Source organism: Cololabis saira, chromosome 24, assembly GCF_033807715.1.
Source record: "Cololabis saira isolate AMF1-May2022 chromosome 24, fColSai1.1, whole genome shotgun sequence".
Lineage (NCBI taxonomy): Eukaryota > Metazoa > Chordata > Actinopteri > Beloniformes > Belonidae > Cololabis > Cololabis saira.
This window is the reverse complement of record NC_084610.1, coordinates 11278517-11305198: the sequence shown is the minus strand read 5'-3', so window position 1 is coordinate 11305198 and position 26682 is coordinate 11278517. Positions and strand designations below refer to the sequence as shown.

The following is a 26682-nucleotide window of genomic DNA, read 5'->3' as shown; positions in this document are numbered from 1 at the left end:
GCTTCAAGTGCTCCTCCTTTGGTTGTAAAGTACATTTCTGTCCTTTTCTCTTTAAGATGTTTGATCTGGGATTGGTTGAGTCAGGCTGGAGGGTTCTTGGGGCCAAAGCGGCCACCGACCGGTTAGTTTCCTGGGAGGTGTTCAGTTTCTAGTCCCCCACTTTCTTTTGAAAGATTTTGTGGCACTAGTGGCCTTTATTTAGAAAGTAGGTAGACAGGAAACGGGTAGAGAGCGAACCTGCTCGAATCTGCGCTACCCGCACAAGTCCTATAGCCTCTACAAATGGCGCCTACTCAACCCACTGAGCGATCAGGGCCCCTTCCTTCCACTTTCATATGGAAATTCTTGGATATTTCCACAGACCGGAGAGAACACACTGAAATAATGCACATTGAGGGTTTGCATATGAGACCGGTGCCAGCTGTAGCTTTGATCTGATTGTGAATGTACTGGAAACTACACTACAAGCTGCCATTTCTGTGGTAGCTGCTTTAATGGATGTAGACACGCTTAAACCAATTGACGTTTTTAACAAAATAAGCTAATTCAAGATGACAACACTGGAATATTTCTGTTTCTTTTTCTGCTGACTCGGCAAACGTTGTGGCTACACCACTAGAGTTACGCTAACATGTGTGGGTGTGACCAATTTTGACATTTCAGCTGAAATTGCAGGTAAAATCATTGATGAAACCCAACGTTTGTGCAACATTTGTTATATTTTTGCTGTACTTGGGTCTGTTGTCTCTTCTTTTCATGCAAGATGTGACTGAAGCACATGATGCTGATCTCTGTGGGTATACCACTCTGGCTGCACAGGGTTGGTACATCTCCGTGCATACGTGCGCGTGGACCAGACATTGAAGAACATGCTGCGCTAAGTGGGGATTTGCGGGTGTAAATCTATCATCTGTTTCCAAACAGTCTGAGATCTTTCACAAACGTCGGATGAGCTAATGGGTAATGGCACAATCTGTTACGGACTAATGGCAGATGTGTCAGCGACGTCGCCAGTTACGCTACATTTATGCTTTAACAAGGTTATCACATTATGTTTATGTATGTATGTCTACGCTGGCGTATTTAAGAGCCATTAGCCACCAGGTTGCATGTATAAGCCATGCTGCCTTTGAATGGCTTTAGCAGATGGAGATTGGAATCAACAAGTTTGTCATTAACAGGTTTTTTTATACAACACATTGTACAATGTTTTGTGTTTTCATGCAGAAATGTCCCAACAATTTTGTATTTGTAGAATAAAATGACTGTATATTATGGGGTTACACAGAGAAACCCTCAATCCAACATACGTTTTAAAGATATTTGACCCAATCTGTGAATAGGTATTTTGACTCGATATAAATGACCTGCACATCGAATATGAAGGATAATTGCAGCGGTCTGGTTTGGCAGTGGCTTTGCTCCATATTCAGTGTGATAATGTGATGAACTGGCAACCTGTGTGGACTATGTCCAGCCTCTCAAGCAGCAGAAGTTGGAATCAGCTTCAGCACCCCCACGGCCTTAGAAAGGATTTAACCAGGTAGAAATGAAGGATGGACGGTGGCTTGGTGGTTAGCACTGTTGCATCACAGGCAGAAAAACCTTAAACTCCTTTCTGTTTGGAGTTTGTATGTTCCCTCTGCCCTTCCCCGGGCTTTTTCTAGGTTCATAGATTTCCTGCCAAAGTCCAAATACATCAATTTTAGTCTAATTTGTAATCCTAAATTGGCTGCAGAAGTGAGTCTGGTTGTTTGTATGTGTGTTTATCCAATGAGAGTTGTGATAGGCTGCAAAAGATCCCCATGACCCTCAATAAGAAGAAATGTGTATTGATAATGGATAGATGGATGGTTTCCATGGTGAAACGACACTCAAATGCATTAATTGCCTGAATATGATGGTTTTACTGTTTATTTCTAGCTGATGCGTTTTACATTTTCTGTCATAACAGTCATGAGGGATTTCTGCCACAACTATAAAACCTGGTAATTACAACTTCCACTCCTGCCAAGAACACTCCCGCCGTTATTCCTTATCCAAACTGTTGTGTCTCATCACTGGGAATGCTGCCTGTTCCTTTTCAGCATCCCTGGGATCGTTGCCCATTGATGCCGTGCATCATCAGAAAACCTTCCTTACATGAGCAGAGGAATAGTTTTTGACTAAAATAATTACGTTAGAAATGATGAAATTCAGCAATTTTGACATTATTTTGCTTGTCCTGCTTCTTATTGTTTTTAAATATAAAATTTTCTCCTTAAAAGGAGCTACTTTGTATTGCTTCCACTGTAAGCACGTCTCGTCAGCATTCCAGATTATTGAGTGAGTGTGTAATTAAATGTCATGCTGGGCCTGAGGAATAGCTAATAGCATTCGATCAATTTGTTCCGTCTCTGTACAAGCGCTCATCTCTGAATTTTGATGTGTGTGCACGCCTGGTCCCGCGGCGGTACGTGTACAGCACGTCCACAGTCCAGTCTGTATTTGGATGGTAGTAATATTTGGTATGGAAGGTGGCTTTTTTTTTAGTTTTTATTTCATTTTGCATGCTTGTGTGGAGTCTGGCGAAGCCAGCAGCTTGCTAATACCGGTTGCTGTGAGCTGACAAATTGCTCCCTACATCGGCCAATTTTCCTTATCTCGTAATTGTCCTACAATAAGTCCTTTAATGGCACGAGGATGTAAAGGATGTCGAACTGAGCAAAGCGTCTTATTTGTTGAAAACTACACAGAGAATGCTAGAGAGACTTAAAATTCAGATGCTGTGGAAAAGTATTGCAGAAATTTTCAAGTAGAATAACTTAAAAATAATTTTTTTTTTGGAAGTTGAGTTCTAGTTTAGACTAGTTTTGGATGGTGTACACATTTTTGAGGGGTTTAAAATCACAAAATCTTGATTTATTATGTATTTTGATGTCAGACCTATGAATAAATGTTCAGTTGATCCATTGGCATTCAGGTCTAAAATAAATATCAGATATCCTCCTTGTCCATGTCTCCTTCTCCTTTCTTTAATCTCTTCTTTGTTATATAATCCCTTCGCTCTGTGCCTCTACTTGACCTTTACCTTTCTGTTCCATTTATCTCCCTTTCCTTGAGTCTTTAAAATCCCACATCACACCTTCATCCTACAACTGCTGTCTTCCGAACATCCATCTCTTCCTGCGTCCATTCATCCCGCTGACCTTTCTGCCCCCGCCCCCATCACTGCTCCCTATACGCAGATCTCTTGTTCTTTCTTGCATCCATCTCGTGTATTCCTCCCTCCTCCAGTCACCCCGCCCCTCCCACGCCTCAGGGTTGTCTGTCCTAACAGATTAAGGGCGGTGTCATAAGGAAGAGAGAGAAACAGAGATTGCCGGCTGGATTAAATGGGGGTGCGGGAATGAAATTGTATGATCTCATTGTTTGAGGTGAGTCACATAAAGTTCGTGTTTGTGTGAGTGCGTGCGCGCAAACGGTGGCGTCGGCTTGATCCTCTGTAATGACAGCGAGCAAGCCGAGAACGCCTGACCCTGCAGTGCTGCATTCTGGGAAATTACGTACACAGTTTTCAACACGGCTACATAGAAAGAGTTCAGTGAATCATGGTTGGTCATTGAGTCGGATACTTTTATCGCACAGAAGTTGAGCAAGTGGAAATTTTTATTTCGTCAGGAATTGTTCCACCGAGGAGGGGCCATCTGAGATGTAGATGGAGCCCCATGTGGGATTGTCTGCTGGTTACAAATTGGGCCCCATGATATGCCTATTTGGGGCCCATATCTCTGATTATGACCACTGCAAGTTATTGATATGGGGCCGACATGGACAATCCCTTATAGGGCCCCCTTTTTTCAGCCCATTTGTCTTTATTATACATATCAACCATAAATCTGTATCACATCAACTCATTCCTGGTGGATTTGTAAATATCCTCTGTCAATACCACCACATTAAGTAGTGAGTAGTAATATCAGACTATTAAAATAATACTCCTTTACAATTAAAGGTACTGGGTTGAAATATTTATGTATTTGCAATAAATTGCACTGTAAATTTTTAATGCTAGAGATTTCCTTCATCAGTTTTTCAGGAAATAATGGGCATTATTCATAAAATGTGTAAATTGTTGGTCAGAGCGAAATTTATGCGGCATTCATTACAAAGTTTATAGTTCTAAATTGTTTTGTAGGTGCAAACTCCAGTCTATGGTCAGCTCAGAAGTATTGATTTTTGTTAGACTTTGTGCAGTTAATGGGTTATATGGACTGATAATTTTCACAACATGTAGATACTTTTAAAACACATTTCTAAAATGATGAAAGTAAATAAATAATATGACACGTTTATATTAACATTTGGGACTTTCGTATAATTCAGGAGCACCAGGTGAAGGAGAACGTGTCTGCAGGAGTTACTTTCAATTTAAGAAATAAGAAGATGATATTAATCTTTTTTTGAAAGTCCCTTTCAAAATAAAATATTTTTCTGTACTTCACCTCAGTTAAACTTACCATTATTGCCACTTCAGGCAAACCCCCCTTCCCCTCCCCCTCTCTCTTTTTTTAACCATGTCCCATTTTCAAAGGTAGACATGCAAGTTGAAGATTGAAGACCTTTACACTCGATTGTCCTTGGGCAAAGATTTATGCTAATTAACAATTCCCATTAGCGAAGATGCACACAGCCTTCAGCGTTCATAAATTAAGGGTAGGTTTTCAGTAAACATGTGATTTCTGTGCAAATCTACTCACGAGATTTTATGAATGATATCTCATATAAATTAAGATTTAATCTAGAAAAATGATTCTCCCTAAAGACTACTACTCCGCAGTGGTTTCCTACAAAAGTCATTGTCCTTGCATTTGGATCTCTGGTTGGACAGTCGACACAGACAAACAGACCAAAATCAGCATTGCTATAGTTCTACCAAGATGGCAAAGCCTTCAAGCTTCTTTCGGGGTCCAAGTCAGAGTTTGGCTGATGTCTTGTTGATCTAGATTAATGGTTGTGACGCCCTGCTGTCACATTCAATCTCACAGTCAAAACTGAAAGTACTCATTATGGTTAATGGCTTCAGAGTTGCATCATTAAATCCTCACGAGTGAAGGAATGATAAATTGTAAATTGTATTTTTGACAGGTTGGGGCACATTTAATCAACACAACAGCAATTCACAGGTGACATCCTTAGGGGAACGTGATTGGGTTCGCATTGAAGAACACAAAGCTGGCATTGGTTAAATGAGATGAGGCATTTCTCAGTATGGGATCTTGTCTGTATTTGTACTCCCTTGCGGACTTTGGAAATGTCTGCACCTAGCAAAGTATGGTTGAAATCCCTGGGCGTGTTCATGCTCTACTCATCTTAGCAAGGATTCACCCAATGGAGTCTTGTGTAAACATGAGATGCTAAAATATGTTTGAGTATCTTTTGCATCAACACACAGAAATGTCACTCCAGTGTTTTTAGAAATGTATAGACCTCCTATATGAGGTATTATGTTGAGTTTTAACAGGACACTTTCAGAAAAAGACATATTCACTACCTGGTGGGGGCTCTCTGCTGATTGGGTAGTCTAAAATTACTACCAGGACTCTCACGTGACCATAAATCCCCTGAAAATGAATCATTTGGACCAGAAACAGTTTGCTCCAAGCTTAGATGTTCAAAACTGTGTGTACGCCTGAATCCAAGCAAGTTTTTCTTTGTGCATCACAATCAACATGAAATTGAAGGTGGATACATGAGCATGACACTCCTCTCTGTCTCCTCCCTCAAGTAGATCAATTTGAAGATGACAATAAGTATAGATATCCATGAAAACCCTCATCCAAACAAGGAAATGGCAATAGCGAATGGGTAAGAAAGAAAATGAATTGACTGTGAGTTTGAAACACTCTTGTCAGGAGTTGAGTCAAGGAAAAAAATGATTTATTTGGCGGCATTTCCTCTGATCTAAGGGATATAAGAAAATACCGTAGCATGCTATTGTTGTGTTGACCACATTGCATTATGAGTGTTGTTGTTCCTTGCTGTTTGTGAGGTGTTCAGTGCAGACTGAACACATGTGGCTGTGGTTTAACAAAGGTATCATTATTATGAGCGCCAAATTATAAATTCTGGCAGCACATTCTTAAAGCTGTGAAAATAGGAGAACTGAAACACTTTAGCCGAAATGAAGAATAGCTTTTCCGGCATGGAAACAGACGTGAGAATGTAATCGCTGCAAATTTCAGTGTTGCAGCCCCGGAAGGAGCACTTCACTGGAGAAACACTTTCTGGGAATCCTGCAGTGCCTGTAGGCAACTAAATACAAGGCTGCAAAAGAATATATTTAATAAAAACATTTAGATATTGCTCAGTAGCATAAATTCGTAACAACCCAACTTCTGGTGATATGTTAGATTTGTACAAATATTACATTGGGGAACCGGTTCTTCACTTTAACACAGCAACGACTACTTGTCCTAACAAAGTTGGTGATTATAATAAAAAAAACAACCAAAAACAAGGTACTAATGAAATGATTTTAAAGAAAAAGGTGGAAGAGAGCTGAATACCAATATATTGTGCAAGACACATTCTCTGTCTTCCTCACTTTTTCACTCTCACTCATATTCACAGCATCGCTAACACTCAAATGGTGACCTTGGGCTTTATTATTATTTATTAGTGGACAATGGACCTCAGATGTCTTTTCTGCTCTTATCTCTATGAGACACAAAGCAGCCGTGGGATGCCGCTGGCATTCTTATTTGTTTTCACTCTGAGAAGCATTGCTGTTTTAAATTGGCCGAACGGTGAGATCAGACTGCAGCCTTTAAACGTAAAAGAAAAGGTCCCTCTGCCAGGTCCGTCAGGTCATTGATGAGTTCATTTACCAAAAGAATACAATTGAATACATTTTTAGTTGTTTGTAGGTGAAAAATAAAAACAAATAGATAAATTTTGTTATGGATGCAAAGACTGCCTTTTTTATCTTATCGAGGTTTAAATTCATTGGATAACTAGTCCAGTTAGGAGCCATAGCATGTGTGGTTGTCACGAGGTGGTCTCCAAAAGTCATATAATATTCAAAAGTTATTGGAAAGAGCATATTAAAGGAAGGAAAATATAAACATAGTGTACTGAATATTAAATAGATAAGAAAAGTTTGCGTTGCTAGTGCACAGCTACCCAAAATTAGCCTCTCTTTGGAGAAGATGTAAGTCGGAGATGTAAATCCTGTACTTGAGAGAGGACAAAGTTTTGTTACATGTAGTTATTTAGAAGATTATTTTATCCAAAGAATGAAACTCAAATGCATTGTCATGGAAATAAACTTCTGTATAAGATCTACTGTAAGTGCTAAATGTATTTAAAAGAAAAAAGTAGAAACAGAACAGGCAAAGATGTCAGTTTGAAGAGCTAACACAGGAGGTATTCTGGAAAGGAAGGATCTTTCAGGATACTTTTTAAAGTCGCTTTCCGACTTTCTGACTTTCCGAATGTTTGCAGTTGCTGCTGTGCTGTTCAGACAGTTTCGTAATCTGGACTTCACCTTTCGAGATTGATGAGACCCAACGGGTCACAGCAATTCAGCCACCCATCGCACGCACAAGAGGGCTTTATTTTTATGTATTTATTTTTACACCTTAAGCTGCTGTTTGTGCAGTGGTTTGAACAGCCTGTACGCTTGGCATCTGGTAAATTGGGTTAGTTGTGTTGTGTAGTGTGAAGATGGCCTAAGATAGTGAGAGGCATTTGATCCACCATTAGGAAATCACAAATGTGATCTGAGCCTTCCCTGTGGACCGGGATGGCAGCGCCAGACGATGTTTCTGAGGGGAACGCTGTAGTTAAGAAGTTGCAGAGGCCATTTTTTAACGTGCTTAAACATGTTTATCAATAGTTGTCTCATTGCCATGTACTCTATTTTTGATCACTTCAATTTAGTTAGAGGGGGGGAAGTGCAGTAGGGTGTAAAGCAGGAGAGTGGGGCATCAATATTGTTTATTTCATGTGGTAGAGGAGTAACAGAGAATCTTAAAGATTTTTCAAGACAGCGTCCTACATCACTGAAACCCCACCATCACCTTGACGTTGAAACACCGTAACAATACCTGAGCAGTGGTGTTTATGCAGCCCAATGCAGCAAGATGAGCTTGAACATTCATAAACAACCGCTACACAAGCGCTTGGATCTATATCCAGCTCCTGTGGTCCAGACTTTGGGGCCACTGTGTAACATTTATATTTTGGGCAGATAAGAAAGTTGGTTTGATGCACGAGTGAACGAAGCCCTCTGTGTTACAGTAAATGGATAAAGGGGTGGTCAGAGGAATCAAATACCAGTCAAGTACTGTACATCTGATGCAGTCTCTCGAGTTTTTTAAAGCAAATCCTGTATCACTGTAGGCTTTTCCTAAACAAGTTAGTAGACTTAGTGAATCTGCAGAAACAGCAGTTGGAGTAGATTTACAGGTGTAGTTAAATTTATCTTTGTATTGCTGGAGAAGGAACTGATCCCACCTTGGGATGTGTTTTCTGTACATCGCCAGCCAACTTTTACTGATCACAATCTCTGGCAATCATCTGGCCTCACTCCGTTGACAAATCAATATCGGTGGGTATTGGCCTTCCAGATAAAGTTTGTGGACTAATCAACGTTGGGTTATATTGCCTAATTCAGCCTTCCCTCCTTTTGTGGCTGTCATGAGTGGCCAGAATCAAGCCAAGTGTCGGCGGTGTTAAAGTCAAAGCTGGATAATTATTCTTTGTCGTGTCTGAAGTAGGGCTGTTCGATTTTGCCCAAAAATAAAATCTCGATTTTTTTTCTCTCAAAATCCGATTTTCGATTACGATTACGATTATTTTTTTGAATTGACAAAAGGCGAAGAAATGATTTCAAATATGCTGTTTTTTTATTGAACATTTGCCCCATTGGGCTTTAAGTGCAAACTTTGCTCTTATTAAACCAAAAATGAATGAATAAAGTGCAAAACTCTGTAAAATAAGTTGAAAAAAAGTTTTATAAAATATAAAGTTTTATCTCTGAAAAAAAAAAAATCCGCAAATCAGCACTTGCAAACATACACTAAGTTATATTTCCAATTAAATAAAACAAGACATTTTCTAATTAAACTAAACTGGGTCTTTGCATGCTAAATAATAATGCAACCCATGAAGGAGGTAGAGGTGTCTAATGCCAGTCATTACATTTGCTATTCACATTTGCAAGTTTTTTGCAAGGAGCACGAGCCGGTCTACCGCATCTGGCTTGAGGGATGCCCGGTGGCATGTTACAACGCCCCCTCCTACACTAAAGAGCCTCTCCGATGGGGCACTTGTCGCAGGTATTGAGAGGTATTTCCATCAATCATTAATATGGTATCAATCATTAATATGTGTGCAGACAAGGTAAAAAAAAAAAAAAAAAAAATTAAAAATCGATTTTACGATTTTCACATTTTAACATCGTTCTAATTACATAATCGCGATTACGATTTAAAATTGATTAATCGAACAGCCCTAGTCTGAAGTAATCGGATCCAGGACCCGTCTTATGACTCAACCTCCCCAAACCAACTGGAAACGTTGACCTTTCTAAATGTGGGAGGCAGCTACAAGGAACCATGAACTACTGGTCTCATGAAAAAGTCATCCAGAAAGAAAGCACCGCCTGGATGTCTTTTTTTCATTCTTTCTTTACACGGTTTCATATTGCAGTTTACAACATTTGCAGTCGGGAGCCTTCTGAGATGGAACAGCTTTGAAAATTGGATAGTCAGTTAAGTCACTGAAGGTGAACTCATTGAAGTACAGACGCAATGACAAACGTAGATGTTAAGGCCCTCCATGTCCTTCCGCTTGCAAAATGAAGACCGTAGACCTGTTAAATAAACCATTTCTTTTCACTTTTGCTTCTGCATTATGCATTTCCGCTCCAACGTGTGATTTCTGGTGAACTGAATTGCCCCTTCTCGTTTTTGTAAAGAAGAAGGATGACACGAGGCAAACTCTTGAACATTTTTCTAAAGCCCGGAACACTAGATGTATGGAATAAATTAAATTTGCCTGTAGTTTCAACTTCCTGGAACTTATTAGATATGGTCCAAAGGCACCTTACGTTATTTCAGAGGCTAGTGGAAATTACTTGATTAATGAATGCTGTTTGCTCCTCTTTGCCTCCCTTTATAACTGAGGTTATATTGATAAAACAGAAATTTGTGGAGCGTGGAAGACGATCAAATCTCTCCCGTCCACTTTCAAAGCCTTTCCCTTCCTATCAGCCCATGATCCTTTTGCCTTTTATCCACTCTCCTAGTTTCCTGCTCCTTCATTGTCCTGTCAATTAATAATTAAACTCAGTTTTTAAACTGAAAGGTCCCACTCTTTCTCTCTTCCTTATAAACCAATCAAGTGTCGCAGACACCCTCTTACAGGAAGACCGCCGCGTCTTAGATCAACAAGGCCTCGTCTGGTTCAAAAGCGTTTGTTTATATCGTGGAAGCAGAGCAGCGTAGAAGCTGTCAGGCTATCTTATCATCATCTTGCAGAACACATGCATTTCACAAGATAACAAGAGGCTAAAATCTGCTGCGCTGCCGAAGACCTATCCATCTGTTTGTTGGTCTTTTCTTTATCACGTCAAGTGTATTGATTGAGGAAAAAAATACACGTCTGGTTGAGGAAGATGAGACTTTACATCCAGACATTTTGATTTGCTGCCGTCACCATGATTTGTAGATTTCCACCAAAAACATCTGATTTGGACGTCACCTGTCTTGAAAGAAGAAATATTGGATCGAATCACCCGAGCATCCATATCATTTCAAAACGATCACATTCCCAGTGATCCACAACATTAGATATCCCTTAATAACTTCTATCTGTAATAAAGTAGAGGCAGGAAATTGAATTTACCAACAGATAAGAGGGCCTACATTCGTTTGTCTGTGTCATGTCCCAAGACAGGTTTGTGCATAAACCAGTATCATATTATGAGGGGAAAACAAGAGCTTTTGTGTCTTGCTGGCCCCATAAGTACGTTTGATTTGTTTCTATGGATGTGCCTAAGGGACAAGGGAGGACATCATAGATTCTTTGTATTAAACCTGCCTGATAAAGTGAGTACTTTACACTTGGAACAAGAGAAAGGACACACATTGTCCATTTTATTCACAAACATGCTATATAGTCCCTTTCTGGGGAGCCAAAGACTTAGAAATCTCTTAATTGTGCGAATATACAGACAGACCTCCATCATGCACTGGATGGAGTTGTATATACTCATTTAAGATTGTGTTGCTCCTGTGTACCGGGACTGTCTGAGAAGTAAAAAAAACAAACATTCCTGTCACTGACGATACAGAAAAGTTGGAACAAAAGAAAAGCTTCAAACTTTTAGTATGTTCCAATACGAAGTCTTGGGCGGTTCCCTTGAGACTCGTTCATGCTCAGGAATTGATGCGATATGAGTTCCTAACCATTAGGATGATTTATGAATATTTTATCTCCCAACACTCCCTTTTGACATTATCAGTTTTCATCTCTCCAAGCTCAGCAAACAGAAAATGAATGTGCAGGATTTGTGGGAAGATGGACAAGAATTTGGTCCAAGTAATATAACCCATCACATTTAAGCCATTGGTGGCGTTCCAGGAAGCAGTCTGGCTTTGAATTAGCTTATTTTTTTTTTCTTTTTCTTTTTAAATAACATTGCATAGGTCAGGAGATCTTGCTTGGTTACACTGGAATTCCCATAACATCCACCACTGATGCTATTGAGGCTAACTCATTAGATGATAGCCAACAGATCCCAGACTCTATTAATTTCGTGTATAGGCCGATATGTCTAGCGTGGCCAGACAAACCCATTACCATGGTCCCATTCACATCTATTTCCACGGGTACAGAATGTACCGAACCAGTTGCAGTGGGGCAGGGGTTGGGCTTCATGTGATAAACTCATGCAGGAGCATAAAACAACCATAAGCAATGGTTACTTCCACTTCACGCCATTTTGGATGTCTTTTGTTGATGCTGGTCCAGTGTTGTCTCTGCCTACCTCACCGTTGCTTCTCCGATTGGTTCAACACCTATCCAGTGGCATTAAGAGGCATTTTTTGTTTCGTCTCTATCCTGTTACAAACCTGTAATGGAAACACTGAGAATTCAAAAAACCTCAACGAACCTTTTTATGCTTTCACAAAGCGTTTTTTAGGAGATGTTGATAGTCCAGTTTAGCACAAAAGCTTTTTCGAATTTGCACATATCCGGCATCACTGGATGTAACATGGTCGGTCGTATGACCAGACCATATCACCATTTGAATGATCAGCTGCAGCTTTTGTCTTCGGTTGGCTATTTTTGCAACAGCGGTAGCGGCAGCCGCAACATGTTGTCCAAAACTAAAGATGCGCTCCCCTCCAATCGGAAATCCACCTAATGAAGAACAGCGTCGTCCTCCCAACTCATTTGCATTCATCAGAGCTTCATCATCACCGCTGAGGTTAATTTGTGGTCGGTATTTGGCCACTTGTGGCATGGGGCCAAGAGAAACAGCAACCCACTAAGGCTGAGCCATCTGTGCACAAGTAAACACAAAGACACACGTACACAGTCTTGATGACAGACTCTGAGCAGGGAAGAAACAAGAGTCCTTGAACGTTCTCCTCAGAGGTGATAAGCACACAAAGTAACAGAGATTAAATCTGTTTCATGGGTTGGGTTTTTAAAATAAAAAATAGGATGTTTTTTTCTCTTCGTAAGGAAATACACACCTCCTTTTCAGGATAAATACTTGGAATGAAGCAAATGTTTAAGACAAATGCTTGTTTTGCCACGACGCAAATGAGGAATTGCAATCCTGTCAATGCCAAGGCTCAATTAGTAAACAGAGGTAATGGAAAACCATAAGACAAAGGGTCTCGTTCCCATCAGCGTCCCATTCTGCAGACTCAGCTTTCCTTTACACATCATCACTCTATCCTCCTCCTTCTCTCTTCTTAGTTGCTTTCTCTTCATGACCGGTACACTTTTACTCTGCTTTTTAGCCCCCTCCTATGTCCTTTTACCTTATTTCCCCCCCCCACAATGTCCCCCTGTCCTTCCTCTGCATCCTCCCCTCTGTCCTGCAAAGACACTTGCAGCTCAGATGAACGGAGGACGGAGCCGGAGCCAGAGAGCATCCGTCATCCATGCGCTCCGTCCCTCCCTGCCTCTCACCTCCCTCCCTCTTCCGTTCTCCCTCCCTGCCGTGGCTGCGATCGCTGCACTCACCCGTGCTCCGAGATGTGGAGCACATGCAGACGGCTTACTGCAGCCCGACTGATCCAGGTGGAGCGCGGCAGAATGGGATGACTGGTACTAGAAAGAGCAAAGAGGTGGAGGGTGACCCTCACCTCCATGTCATCGGCTAAGAGCTTTGGTAGAAAAACCAGGACTGAGACCATCTCCAGACTGCAGGAGGCTGTTTGAGTTCATTTCCAAAAACCGCAGGCTTTTCTGAATTCTGTGCTCATCTGACTTTTGTCGACTCTTGATATGGACCCTGGTTGACACTGGATTGTCTTGGCTTTAAACGAGAGGGGATTCGCATGTGGATTTGAATGCTGATGAGGAGCACTTGAGCTTTGGGACTAGAGCTCTGTAACAGGAGCACGTGGAGATGTTTGGCTTCTCCAAGATGCCAAAGCTGTCTAGGTGAGTGCTTGTGTTTACCTTAGATTTTAAAGAACGATCAAGCCTTTTTATTTCAACATTAAGTGCAGGAAATAGAAGTTTCTTATGTATGTTTTACATGTGAAAGCAGAATAGTGTTAGTTCTCAAATACTCATCGTCGGTAACGAACAGCAACACAGTTCGTCCACGGTCATTACAGAAAGGTCACGTTTCAGTTCGTTTGCGACTCTAAAACTGTAAACGTGGCGGTAAAAAGTACCTAACGGCAAGATGAAAGAAAATAGTTGCAAGTGAAATGAATCAGAGGCTGTAATCGCTGTTGTTTGCCAAGTGTAATTCATGTTAATATATGGATGCAAAAACAAGAAGTCAGACATTTGCACAAATAGAAAACAAATCCTCACGGAGTCAGGAGCTGCTGTGTGATTCATGTAGGTAACCAGGACAGGATGGGTAGTGGTTACTGATCAGGATGGGACAAAAAAGTGAGACAAATGAGAAATGCTACCTTCAAACAGATACATTTAATAATAAACCAGGATACAAGTATTTTCTGGTACTTCACACTTGGCAGTCATTGTTTAATTTCGAGCTTCTGTCAGAGAAACGTTGTCTAGTTATTATATTTAACCTTGACTTTATTGCATATCCAGGGTTGTAGCACCAATCTGTCACTTTTAACCACTCAGTGTGGTTACATGCACATCTAAATCAAACTATTGGCAATAATCTAGCTAAGGATTAAACTGGAGGTTCAGAGAAATCAGAGTTTACATGCACGAGGAGACAATCGATTGAGTGAGGTGCCTTTGACTCTGCGATGCTAGGTGGCGCCACACTTAGTTTTGCGTTGACATTCTTTGTTGTTCGTCTTCTTCTTGTCCTACTGTGTTGATATTCTGGCTTTCGTGGTGTCGTCACTTCCAGAAGGGGGAGTCCCGGGGCCGTCGGTAGCTCGGCTAAGCGTGGGTTGCGTATACATGACGGAATAACTCTGATAACTAGGACTACATTATCCGGCACTAAAAGCTGGATCTTAAGAGCTTCAGTTGGGTTCAACTACAGCCTGGCTAAGGTGTAAACATGGATGTTAAAACTTCTATATCGGTCGGATTAAGGCAACAATTCGACTTTCTGTGCATGTAAATATACTGACTGTGAGGTCTGTCTTCTCTCTGGTCTGTTGTTCCTAGGTTGGGTAGGGTTGGAAGAAAAATTTTCATGATAAAGGGCTTCATTTGGTTTGTTGTTTTTGATTCGGCTTGTGCGTGAGGGAGCTCCTGTGACTCTCACAAAACATTATCACTATTTTATCAGTACTGTCAAGACATTGGTTAAATATTATTTTCAGGTGTTTGAGTTGAGCTGAGTTGGTGCATGGTAAACTGTTAACGTTAATGCTCAATTTTTGTTTGTTTTTTTACCTCCAGAGCATGAATGAACAGTTAATGATCAATGCAACTTTAATATGGCCACTCACTTTGCATGGCGTATGGCCTCAACTCTAACAGGAACAAGGCCAAAATATGCCCCAGCTTTTATTCAGTTATTTCTTTTCCAATGAACGACATTCTGTAATGGACACTGCCAAAATTGTTTCGACCTTTAAGCAACTTTCTGTGATTCTTGTAGGTGCAAACGTTCAAGTGTTGGTTGGTTACAAAACATCTGCTCTGCCTTGCCAAAAATAAAAATAATACATTTTGTTTACTATACAGGACTGTCTCAGAAAATTAGAATATTGTGATAAAGTCCTTTATTTTCTGTAATGCAATTTAAAAAAAAAACTAAAATGTCATACATTCTGGATTCATTACAAATCAACTGAAATATTGCAAGCCTTTTATTATTTTAATATTGCTGATTATGGCTTACAGTTTAAGATTAAGATTCCCAGAATATTCAAATTTTTTGAGATAGGATATTTGAGTTTTCCTAAGCTGACATTTTTGCATTACAGAAAATAAAGGACTTTATCACAATATTCAAATTTTCTGAGACAGTCCTGTATATACGGCTTTGAAAAAATATTCAAACACATGTTACGCTGCTAACCAACAAGAACAAAAAAAATATACAAATTGGAACAGCAAAGGAGAACGATCTTTACTTTAGAGTTTGGTGGGACCACAGAATACTTTAAACTGCCTCCATTGGGGAAACCAGTGGAGATTCTGGAGGACGTGGGTAACGTGGATCTAGAACCATAGAGGATTGAAGGAGTCCGTTTAGAAGGGGGTGAAAAGGAGGATCTGGGTTCTGGCAGTAAAGGAGAGTGGAGGGTGAAGACAGGTGGTCATTTTGAGATGAAAGAAAGCATGTTTAGTGACATGGTTGATGTGGCGATCGCAGGTTAAATTATTGTCAGAGATGAAAGATATGTCCTGATGGAGTCGGGGCAGAGTTTTCACTGGTGAAATGGAAATGGAAATTGACACACAGCTGATTGATTTTACAGGAAGTCAAAAACACAAGAATGGCACAGAGAAGCTACTTCATTTTCAAAATAAAACCCCCTAAACTGATTGCAGTTCATTTATTGACATTACTTCAACCTAGGGCTGGGCGATATGGACCAAAAGTCATATCTCGATATTTTCTAGCTAAATGGCGATACTCGATATATATCTCGATATTTTTTCTGTGCCATAATTGGGGTTTCCCCCAAAGCATTATAGCATAGCATCTCTGTTAGCTTCATTTTTTTCTGAGGCAAACCCTTAAAAAAACAGTCAGTTTTAATACAAAGCCTCGTGCCAAATGTTACACAGGTACATTTGTTAACAGAGGTCTGCACAATATCAAAATGTATAAAACAAATGAAATAAAAATAAACTGCCTGCATATATAGAATAAAATGCTTCTTGAATAAAATAAAACAAATATCCCTTTCCTGCATAACAATTAAATTAAAATACGCTGTACAATTAATACAGTGTAGACAGTAACAGGCAGACTTTTCCACTGAGGTTGACAGTTGTGCAAATAAAACATTTGTGCAAAACTCAAATAAAACATTCAAGTCAATTTGTCACAAAATAAGCTATATCAAAAAAAAATAAAATAAATTAAATCGATATAAACGATATTGTCTCGTACCATATCGCGTTTGAAAATATATCGATATATATTAAAATCTCGATATATCGCCCAGCCCTACTTCAACCCGTGGTGAGGGAAAACAGTTCAGCAGGTCTTGAAGGCTTTCATCCACGCACAAACAGAGTTACATATCAGAAGTAAAAAAACAAGAGTGGCAGGTGAGTGTAAGTATTATAGTCCAAAGGAAAAGACAAGGCAAGAAATATGTCTTTAAACAAGTTCAAACGTAATCTCACAAATCGAGCTTAACAGGCAGTGCTCAGATGCAAAACTTTGAATTTAATTTAAAATGAAGGATTTATCTTAAACTGTCTGAGTAAGCTTTAGAAAAGATTAAAAGATATTGCTTTTAAGAATTGTGTACCATGGGCCAGGTTGAACAGAACGCAAGCGGCATTTTCTTGAAAGTGTTTCACTTCAGATTTGAAAGGCTTCTTCAGTTCTGTCTGCTCGCTCGGCCGGGAGGTTGGGATTATGAAGAGTTGTTGGGACATGCTGTTGGGGAGGAAAGTCGGAGCTGTTTCAAGTGTTGGATAGCTTGAACCTCCGGCCACCTTCCTGTTTCGACACCTCCGACTGTGTAAACTGTTGTTGACATAACTTCTAATTTACATAAACAGCTTCAATTATCATGAGAAGTTTTCCCTTTGTTCCTCCCAGAGGAACCAACTTGGCTTCCTGTTGGATTTGACTGATTTTACCAGCCAGGAAAATGGTTCCCAAAGCCACTTTTGTACATTTGGCTCCATCTGTTGTTGACGGGGTTTAAAATTATACGAGTTATTCATGGTCTAATGGTTACAAAAGTGCTCCAAAAGTGCACAAGTTAGCCACACTTTTTAAACATCCAGATGGCTGGTGCGCATCCACGAGCTTTCACAATAATAGGGCCGTCTGTTTGAACATGATGTACAAGCCAAATTGTCTCCATAAACTTCAATAAAAGGTTCTCAATCATTCATCACCATTAAATTCTTGGAATAAATTATTCATTGTGCCGTGGGAAGTAAAACAGCTCCGGCTTTTGTTGTAAATTTTTCTTATTCCACGCAAATTAGATCCACGTCACTTCATTTCTGGCTTTGTTTCGGACAAATGTATTTTATCTATTTCAGGGCTTGACTCCTTAAACCGAAGGCAGAAATTGCATCAGTATTTTCTACGTTGGAAAGTCTTGTTGGCATTCAGCAGAGAGCCTGGACAGCACTGCTTGTTTGTGGTCTGTATATCAGATTTCTGTGATGGCTGCCAAATTGCCTCGTGCTTAATGCCAATACATGAAGCTACTTGAGTCGGCAGATATCAATTGTGCTGACAGCTGTATGACAAGTCATGTTGTCCTAATAGCTTTTACAGTGATTTTAAAGTAAGTGATCTGAAATGTTTAGACTGAAATCCAATTAAAAACTTCTCATTGGTTAATTAATTTAAACAACGCCTCATTTTATAAGAAGACCTGTTTCATAAAGCTTGTAAAAGTATTCGTAAGACTGCGATTAAACTGGGATGAAGACTAATTTCCATTCAGTGAATGTGGGAAAAGTATGATATTTTTTCATGGAAATAGTTCCTTCCCATTAATGAGTAAATAAATATCTGCTGCTGCGTGTAAATTAAGATGTGTGCATCCAAATGCCTCTATTTCCAGCACTTGCTTGGCTGCTGTTGCTTTCCATCAAATCTGCTGGAGAACTCTTGGCTCTTCAGTTTGACTACATTAGCAAATTAGCAGCTAATAATTTTGTTGCAAATGCTCAATAAAATATGTTCTTGATAGCCGGCTCCGGCAAGTCCTGCAGTTTTTTACTTTTCTTTTCTTTTAATGTATGAAAACCTAAGTGTTTGGATCCATACTGTAGCTTTAACTGTAACTAGCAGACCTATGCTAAATTTCCAAGGCAGAATGCTTGTAATAATAAAAGTACACAAAAGCAAACACTTACTACTAAAGGGATAGATGAAAACATCTTCAATTTTGTGACTAATGTGACTGCTGCAACCGCTGTCACTAAAATAGTCAACAGAAGACGGAGATGATTATTCAGATGGTCCAGTGATGCCGGAGATGTGTAAATGTGAAAAAGATGTTTTCAATACACTTTTGCACTAAACTGGACCACGACATGTCTGAAAAACCACCTTGTGAAGGTGTATAAAGTTTTGATGTCACTAGATTTTTCAAAACGTTGGTATTTCTATTGCAGGTTTTTCTTTGCAATATTTAGGTTTTGTGTAATTCCAGTGGGAATGGAAACTCACTAAGGGCCTGATTTACTAAAGGTTTGCGTGTGTAAAAACGTGTGCAAACTTGACAGCACCCTCAAACCAAAGTGCCAGCTGATCTACTAACAGGCACGCGTGCTACCACGCGCAATGAGATTTACCAAGCTTAAAAGTTTTTGCGGGGATTGTGATTGCGTCTGTATTTAATACGTTCGAAAGGAAGGTGCTAAGGAAGGTGCTAATCTCCACATGCAAAAGGAGAAATATTTTATTTGAATGTTAAATCGAGTATTATTCAGCAAAAGGTTGCCACAGGAGGCACATTCATTTTTTTATTTGTGATAATAAATAAATCACGTGTTTTCATGGAGAAAAAAGTGTTTCTTATTGTGCGCCTGTTCTGCAGTTGTCATACCCCGGTGTTGTGCCGTATTCAGCACCCCTGCCGTGAAAAGCACCCCCTCGTCTGACAAACATTATATTCTCATTCTGTGTCACGTTCTGTTTAGCGTCCAGTTTTGTGTTAATGATTCATGTTTAAATGCGCTCATTGATTCCACAATAGTCATACTTTCCCACAATCACAGTCACAGATAACAAAAATCGGGTAAATGGTTATTGATGTCATTAATTAATAGCCTGCTTACTGTGTTGTCTTCCATAATATTTGTAAATATATATAATATAAACTCCTAAGTATGTGTTTGTGTGAGTGTGTATATATAAATATATTGAAGTGTCAGTGTGTTGTTTTTTTTCTTGGTCTACTTATCATTGAATATACGAGGGGGTGCTTTTCACGGCAGGGGTGCTGAATACGGCACAACAATTTGCCTCTTCCACTAATATCTCTAACTCCAACTCGTCAAATTTCATTTTGTGCTTGCAACTATCCTGCTTTCCATCCAGACTCTCCATGGCGCAAAGTTTGCGCCGCAAACCGTAAGACGTGCAACACCTCATTTAAATACTGAGGTTTGCACCTGTTATCAATTGCGCACGCAATCTTAGTTGATCACCTGCAAACCACGCAACAACAGCACGTGCAAACTTTTTCAGTGCACACGCAATTTAGTACTCTTTATTTAGGATCTTAGTAAATCGGGCCCTAAGTCTCTTCAATTCCCAGCTATGAGTAAAGACCCTGACGTACATTTCCTGCATATTCTAAAGAAGTCCTTTGTTGTGCTGTTGTACTAAGAGAATAGTGGCTGGCTGTCAGCCTGGACGGGTCTAAGGATGAAGCTTAGCCAAACAGCTGTCAGCCTGGGCTAACTGTCGGATAAATGATCACGACCTTCGTGTTCATCAAGGCTGGGTCCAGCTCATCCAGCCGAGCCGTCCTCCAGGTTGGCATTCACCCATTCGGTCTAACTAATTTTGCCCTCCACCAAGACCCAGATCTAAAAGTGTTGGTCTATCTACACTTAAAAAGCTAAATATCCCCCAGTCTCCCCCAAGTAGGTGTATTTCTGATCAGATTAATCTCATCAGCACCATTGCCTCATCCATCAATGTTCACAATAAGGTGATAATCTTCAAAACACAAACCATTGGGTGATATTCCAGTGGCTTATAGTGTCTATGTTTTAACAGCACATTTAATGTCTCGTGTTAACACCTACATATTCATAGTGCTTGGTGCGGCTCAATACATTATTAAAATGCCCAAATCAAAGGCTGGCTAGGAAAAAACGTAACATCAACCCACCGTTCCCCCACCCCCCACTCCATTTCTCTTTCTCACTGTCTGCCTTTGACCCTTAAAGTTGCACAATTTTCTTGATTTGAGTCTGGATAATCCTCCTAAGGGATTTGGATGGTGATCACTGCTGGGCGAACACTCTGCTGGCTGTTTCATTCAGTATATAAAATCACATCCCAGATCTCTCTCTCTCGCCCTCCATCACTTACCTCTCTGTCTGCTCTCCGTGGCGGTACATCCATCCACTTATGCCATCGCTGCTCGTAATTTAACCTGGGCACAGTCCGCTTCGCAGGTGCGGCTCGTCCTTCTCGTCGCGGCTGATGTCGCTTTTTGACTATGTCAGCGTGTTGAAATTCACTTTTGAGAAATGTTTTGTTGAGGATTAATCAAAAAGCGGTGGCATGTTTCTCTTTTAACTGTAGCAGCTAGTCTGATGTATTTTGTCCTGCCCTGGACCTCTTAGTGCTTATCTAATGAAAGGTGCCAGCTCTGAAATGAGATGCTTAATCAGTCCTGCATTTTTTGCAGTTACTTACAGTATCTTGGGATTCATTTCCTGGTTGAACTATAATATTCTGCTATTTTATGATTATTGCATTTCACTTTGCTGAATTCCAGTCTTCACTGAATACTGGAAGACCTCACTTTAATTTCTGCTTCCCTATTTGTTCCCAAAATTAATTACTTGAGCAAATGATTGAAAACTCATTTTGCTTGTTGCACTGTTCAGTGTTAAACCCTCGTTCCTTGTCTGTTTGACTAAATTAAATGTCTGCAAGAGTAGAAACCTTCTGGTAATTACACTCCCATTCTCACGCGCTGCCTGATCAGTGATGGGCCGTTCACATCCAATGTCCTGTAGGATGTGTTTTCTCTGTTAGCACTTTCATGTCTCATGTATTCTGCATGTGGCCTGTGCTCGCCAGCTCTGCTGGCTGCATCTTCTAATGGCACGTGGGTGCATATTCTCACGGTGCATCAGTGGATCACAGCCACGTTACGGAATTCACTTTAGGTGATTCGATTTGCAGAGACACTTTTCCTTGATGCAAGCCACCAGGCCTACGATGGTATTTGGCCACGGGGGTGAACTCCTTTTGAGAGGAGGACTCAATACCACAAAGTTAATGAAAAAGGCTACCCCATTGAGACCTGGTATTAAAATGCATCCTGAGAAATATGAGCGCAAGTGAACATAGATTCATATCCAATAGCAAAGGACATGTTTGAAGGTGGTCTGGGATACTTGTCAACAGCGGATTTACTGTAGACATTGGCGAATAAACTATGTAACTAGCTTAAACACTGACTCATGATTTTGCGTAGTTAAATCTCTTTTGTCATTCAGTTTCTTGTTTTGTGTTTTCAGTAGTGATGCACCGATTGTTCGGTAACCGAAATTGTTCGGCCGAAAATGGCAAAAAAACACGTTCGGTGGAATAAGTGGGGAAAAAAAACAATTAACAACAATTAATAACGGTGTTGTAATATAAGGAAATAGACTGGATGCTCCGTCCCGTAACGTTGCGCACCACATAAATCGTTGGCCAACCAAAAACTAACCACATAAGAATTTTACCTAACATTCACCAGCAGGTGGAACCAAAACAACATAAATCAATCTATTACAGGTGCGTTTAGATGACGAAATCAAACGTGGAAGAGCGTGGAGTGAAGTGGTGCGGTGCAAACATGTCAGCAGTGTGGAAGTATTTTAGAGTGGCAAAGAATAATACAAGAATGGCTGTTTGCAATGAATGTTCTGCTCAAATATCTAGAGGGGGCACATCTGCAAAGTCTTTCAGCACTACAAGTTTGATTTATCATTTGAAATGATAAAAAAACCCTGAGCACTCTAATGCATTTTTATTGTTTTAAGGCCTATGTTACAAAGTTCAGTCAGTTAAGCCTAACGTAAGCTCAAAGATGGCCAAAAAATATATTTTGCTAATTTATTTATTTTAAGTTATTGTTCTTTGCTGGTATAATGTCTGCTGGAATATTTAAGAAATGCTGGGAAATTAAAAAAATGTTCAGTTTTTTATGTTCAACAAATGTTTTCTACCTTGTAATTTTGTAAAAGATTTTTTTCTTTTAAAAGCATGCCTAAATCAAATTTATTTGATTTATGCAATGGTAAAAAAAAAATGGCAAAATAAATGAAAAACTGCGAAGAACCATGTTCGGTATTGTTCGGTATTCGGCCAAGTGTTTATTATTATTTTCGGTTTCGGTTTCGGCCACAAATTTTCATTTTGGTACATCACTAGTTTTCAGTTTGCATTATTTCCCTTTCCTGTTAATCACACTGAGTTATTTGAAGCTGCTACCTTTGGTAGGTAAGAAATAACACATTTGGTCTTTATGAGCAAAAATGACGCGTCTTTCTTTGTAAGTATAACAGGAAGGTCAGATTCGATCCCTCGGCGTGCATTTAAGTAAACGTTTTACTGCCGCTGCCCACTTGTGAACAAATCTTTCAGGACACACAGTAATGCGAGTTCTGAATAAGACTCTCTTAACACCTGTAACTACAACAATATACGCTGCGTTTTCATGTCAAATCATCTCTAGTCCAATATTGTTCACCGCATTGACGCAATGAAAACCCGTAGTGCAAGAACGGGGTCTCACTTTCCAAATAAGGAGAATAAATAGATGGCCCACCGTGATGCAAACATATTCAATTATCTCACAATAATCTATTTTTGAATCTCTAGCTTTACTTTTTCTGTTTGCGAGTTGCCTTTATTTTGAAATCTGTGTTTGTGCGGTGGGTTCTTGTGCTTGAGTTGTGGGTGGAGGCCAAGTTGTCAAGTGGATGTAAATGACTAAAACTGCATCTGTTCAAGTCTGTTAAAAAGATAAATAAATTACTTTATAAAGCCACTTATTTAGTATAAATCAATGTTTTGATCTGCCACAATAATGTAATGAATTTAAGGGAAACACCTCAAGTTGAGGGCTTTTCTCAGCAATTTTTAGGTGCGATTAAAAAAAGAGATTAATTAGATTCATTAATTACAGATCTTAATTAATGTTTCGCAAAAAAAAAAATATAATCGCTTGACAGCACTAATCACAGTGTAATTTATTTTTCTCTGCGCTGTGGGGCCCCCTTTTTTTTGGAAAGACACAATAATAGTCAGCAAGGACAATTAATGCGCACACAGGGTGATTCTGTGTTGGTAATTAATTACATGGTAAGATTGGGACCATTTCCCCCCCATGTCCCCGATATCCCACCTGCCCAGTTATTATTATCATATTATAAGTATTATTATATTTTAAATGAAATTTACAATGCATTTACATGCTTCATTTTGGTTATATTTAGAAACAAATGCACAAAGATCAGTAATATGTCAATTAATAAGCAACTGGGTGTTTAAAACTGCAATAAATAATCGTCATCAGCACAATTTAGACAAACCTTGACCAGTGTATGAAGAACTCATACATATGGTGCTTTACATGTGTCTTAAAAAATGGTACATACTGAATAATTGATCCCTGTGGCTTGTCTTTACGCTTGCATGAAATTCTGGGGTTCTAAGACAAAAATGGATGTTAAAAATATCTTCCACATGTTACATTTTGAATGTTCAGTCTCTCACTTACATGACATGCATGAGCTTTCTGGTGGAAGACTGTGACGGGGAAGGATGCTCACTAAAATAAGAGCTTTGTCTTTATGTTGAAGATGGAGTTTGCAAGTTACACACAAGAGGTTTTCATCATTTTTCTCAGGAGTCAAATAAGGGGAGTGTTACCTGTAAAAGCGAAGGAGAGGACTGCGTGAGGTGTTGGAGGTCATGGAAGAGCCCTCACCCACTTCAGCTGGTTGTTTGCTGAAAAGGCTAGTGGAGCGATTAGTTCTGCTCCAAATACTATCACATAATACTTAAATGTCAGTGTGATGTCTCCGAGTCGCGCTGGGCCACTCGCCATACATAAATGCATGGTACAACACTCAAGTACATACTGTACATTACAACACTCATCCTCCCCCAACCTTTTAGACTTGATGTGGATCTGCCGTACCGTGTATGTAACCGTTTACCCAGGAGACCCATTAGATCCCAGCAACCGTTGGCAGCAACGGATGCACAAGAAACTGAATTTTATGGACAAAAACCTACAGTGTTGGTTAACTTTTTTTGCAAGATAACTCATAAAGTTAACAAATAACTAAGGCCCCGTTTACACATAGCAAAAACGGTGGTGTTTTCATGCGTTTTGGCTGTTCGTTTACACGGAAACGAAGCTCAAAGTCACCAAAAATGATAATTTCTGAAACCTCCCGCCAAAGTGGAGATTTTCAAAAACACTTTTTTTCCACATTTGCTTGTAAACGGAGGGAAACAGACATTTAGTCTTCAGAACGTCACATTATGCGTCAGAAACGTCACCAGCATCATGTGTGCGACCTGTGTTTACAATTTGATTGGCCACTGTCAATATTTTCTTGTATTTTACCTGTTTTATATTCTAAAGTCACACTTAAAAGTAAATCCATTCCTCTGTCACTCCAAACGAAAGACTCTCGTTCATCTTGGAAGTAACTGGAAGTTACTCGTGTCATTTGTTGATGGTTTTTTTCCAGGATTCTGATTGGCTAGCAGGACTTTATGCTTCTCGTTACACTGCTCCCTGTAGGTTTGGCTGCTCATAGCACCTTAACAGCGTATTTATTCGTGTAAACGAGGGTATTTTTCAAAACGTAGAGGGGGAAATATCCGTTTTTGTAAATACCGGCTATGTGTAAATGTGGCCTAAAAGAAATATATAGTATATTGTGTAGAGGAACTTGGCTCTCAAAGGGCAGCCCAAGATCAGACCTGTCTGCACAATTTTAAAGATCCAACTAAAAAAACGTAAGTTTAAAGAAAATGTCATATTATTTATCCCACTTTATGATGAACATACAGGCAACAAACAAATGTATGGAAAGTGATTTACAAATGAACGCTTTAAGGATCATACATTTCTTCAGAATGATGGCTCTAGCCATCGTTTTGTTACACTTTCGTCTTTTTGCACTTTTGCTGCTGAAATTAAAGAATCTCAGAAAAGTTTTCAAACTGTCAGAAACCTTTTATCTACAGATTTTGGCGTTGAAACTGCGGTTTTCCTTTTTCATTTGTGCTTGTAGACATGGAAGTAACTGCTAACATCTGACTGTGGAGCAGAAGATCATCTTACTCAGCAGTTTCCACCCTGACTTTATTTTAAACACTTCCGTCCTTGAGGCCATGCTTGTTTGGGTTCAACATGATGGCTTGTGTTAAAAAAAGAATCGGATAAGAAAATCTTCTTATTCCAGACATACCTGGTTTACAATATCATCTCTCGTATCAAAAGATGAAAACTCCCACTGAAATAGATCACTGTGATATTCGTTCACATACAAACATACAAAAATAAATGCTTTAGTTTTATCACTATTTTGGAAGTTGCGTGACCAGGTTAGTAGACCTTAAAAAGTTGAAGTAATGAATGAGAGTGGATCAAACAGAACTTTTAAACATGCTTATAAGGTAGCAAGATGTCGATCAGAAAACATACAGCAGTCCATTCCCATTGACTGTTCAAGGCCCTTTAAAACAGAGATAAACAGAGATTTTCAGACCTTTTCATTACTTCTTAATTGAGTTTAACAAAATCAAGCAGTTTTGAGTTAGAATTGAATAGAAAGTAAAGTGGCTGTTAACATCAGCACCTACATCAAAACAAACTATTATTTTAAGCCTCTGATAAGCCAAAAATGACATTAACTCAGGTGATGGTGTGGATGGGATCCCTAGAGAAGGTAATTTTAACTTTTAAGTGTACAGAAAGTTTTTATAAAGGCATCTCCTTACAAGTTCGTACAAACCTAAACCTCTTTCAATGGACTCAAAAGGAGGAAAGCTCAAGGCCTGTTCCTCTGATATGTGCTTGTTTTTTCATAGATAAGTACTGATCCAGTTCTGTGCAAGCAAACGCTACAAAC

General features: G+C 39.6%; 1 protein-coding gene across 5 annotated transcripts in view; it reads left to right on the top strand.

Moving 5' to 3' along the window:
* The window catches only part of LOC133425070 (FERM and PDZ domain-containing protein 4-like), a 94039-nt gene that overhangs the window by 14861 nt on the left and 52496 nt on the right, over positions 1-26682 (top strand). The window contains exon 1 of one of the 5 annotated variants that reach the window (XM_061715734.1): positions 13280-13674. The exons of the other annotated variants lie outside the window; for them this stretch is intronic. Coding sequence (XP_061571718.1) covers positions 13640-13674 — 35 coding nt within the window. The 5' untranslated portion in view covers positions 13280-13639. Of the gene's footprint in view, positions 1-13279; positions 13675-26682 lie in introns of those variants that run through there. 5 annotated transcript variants of the gene reach the window in all.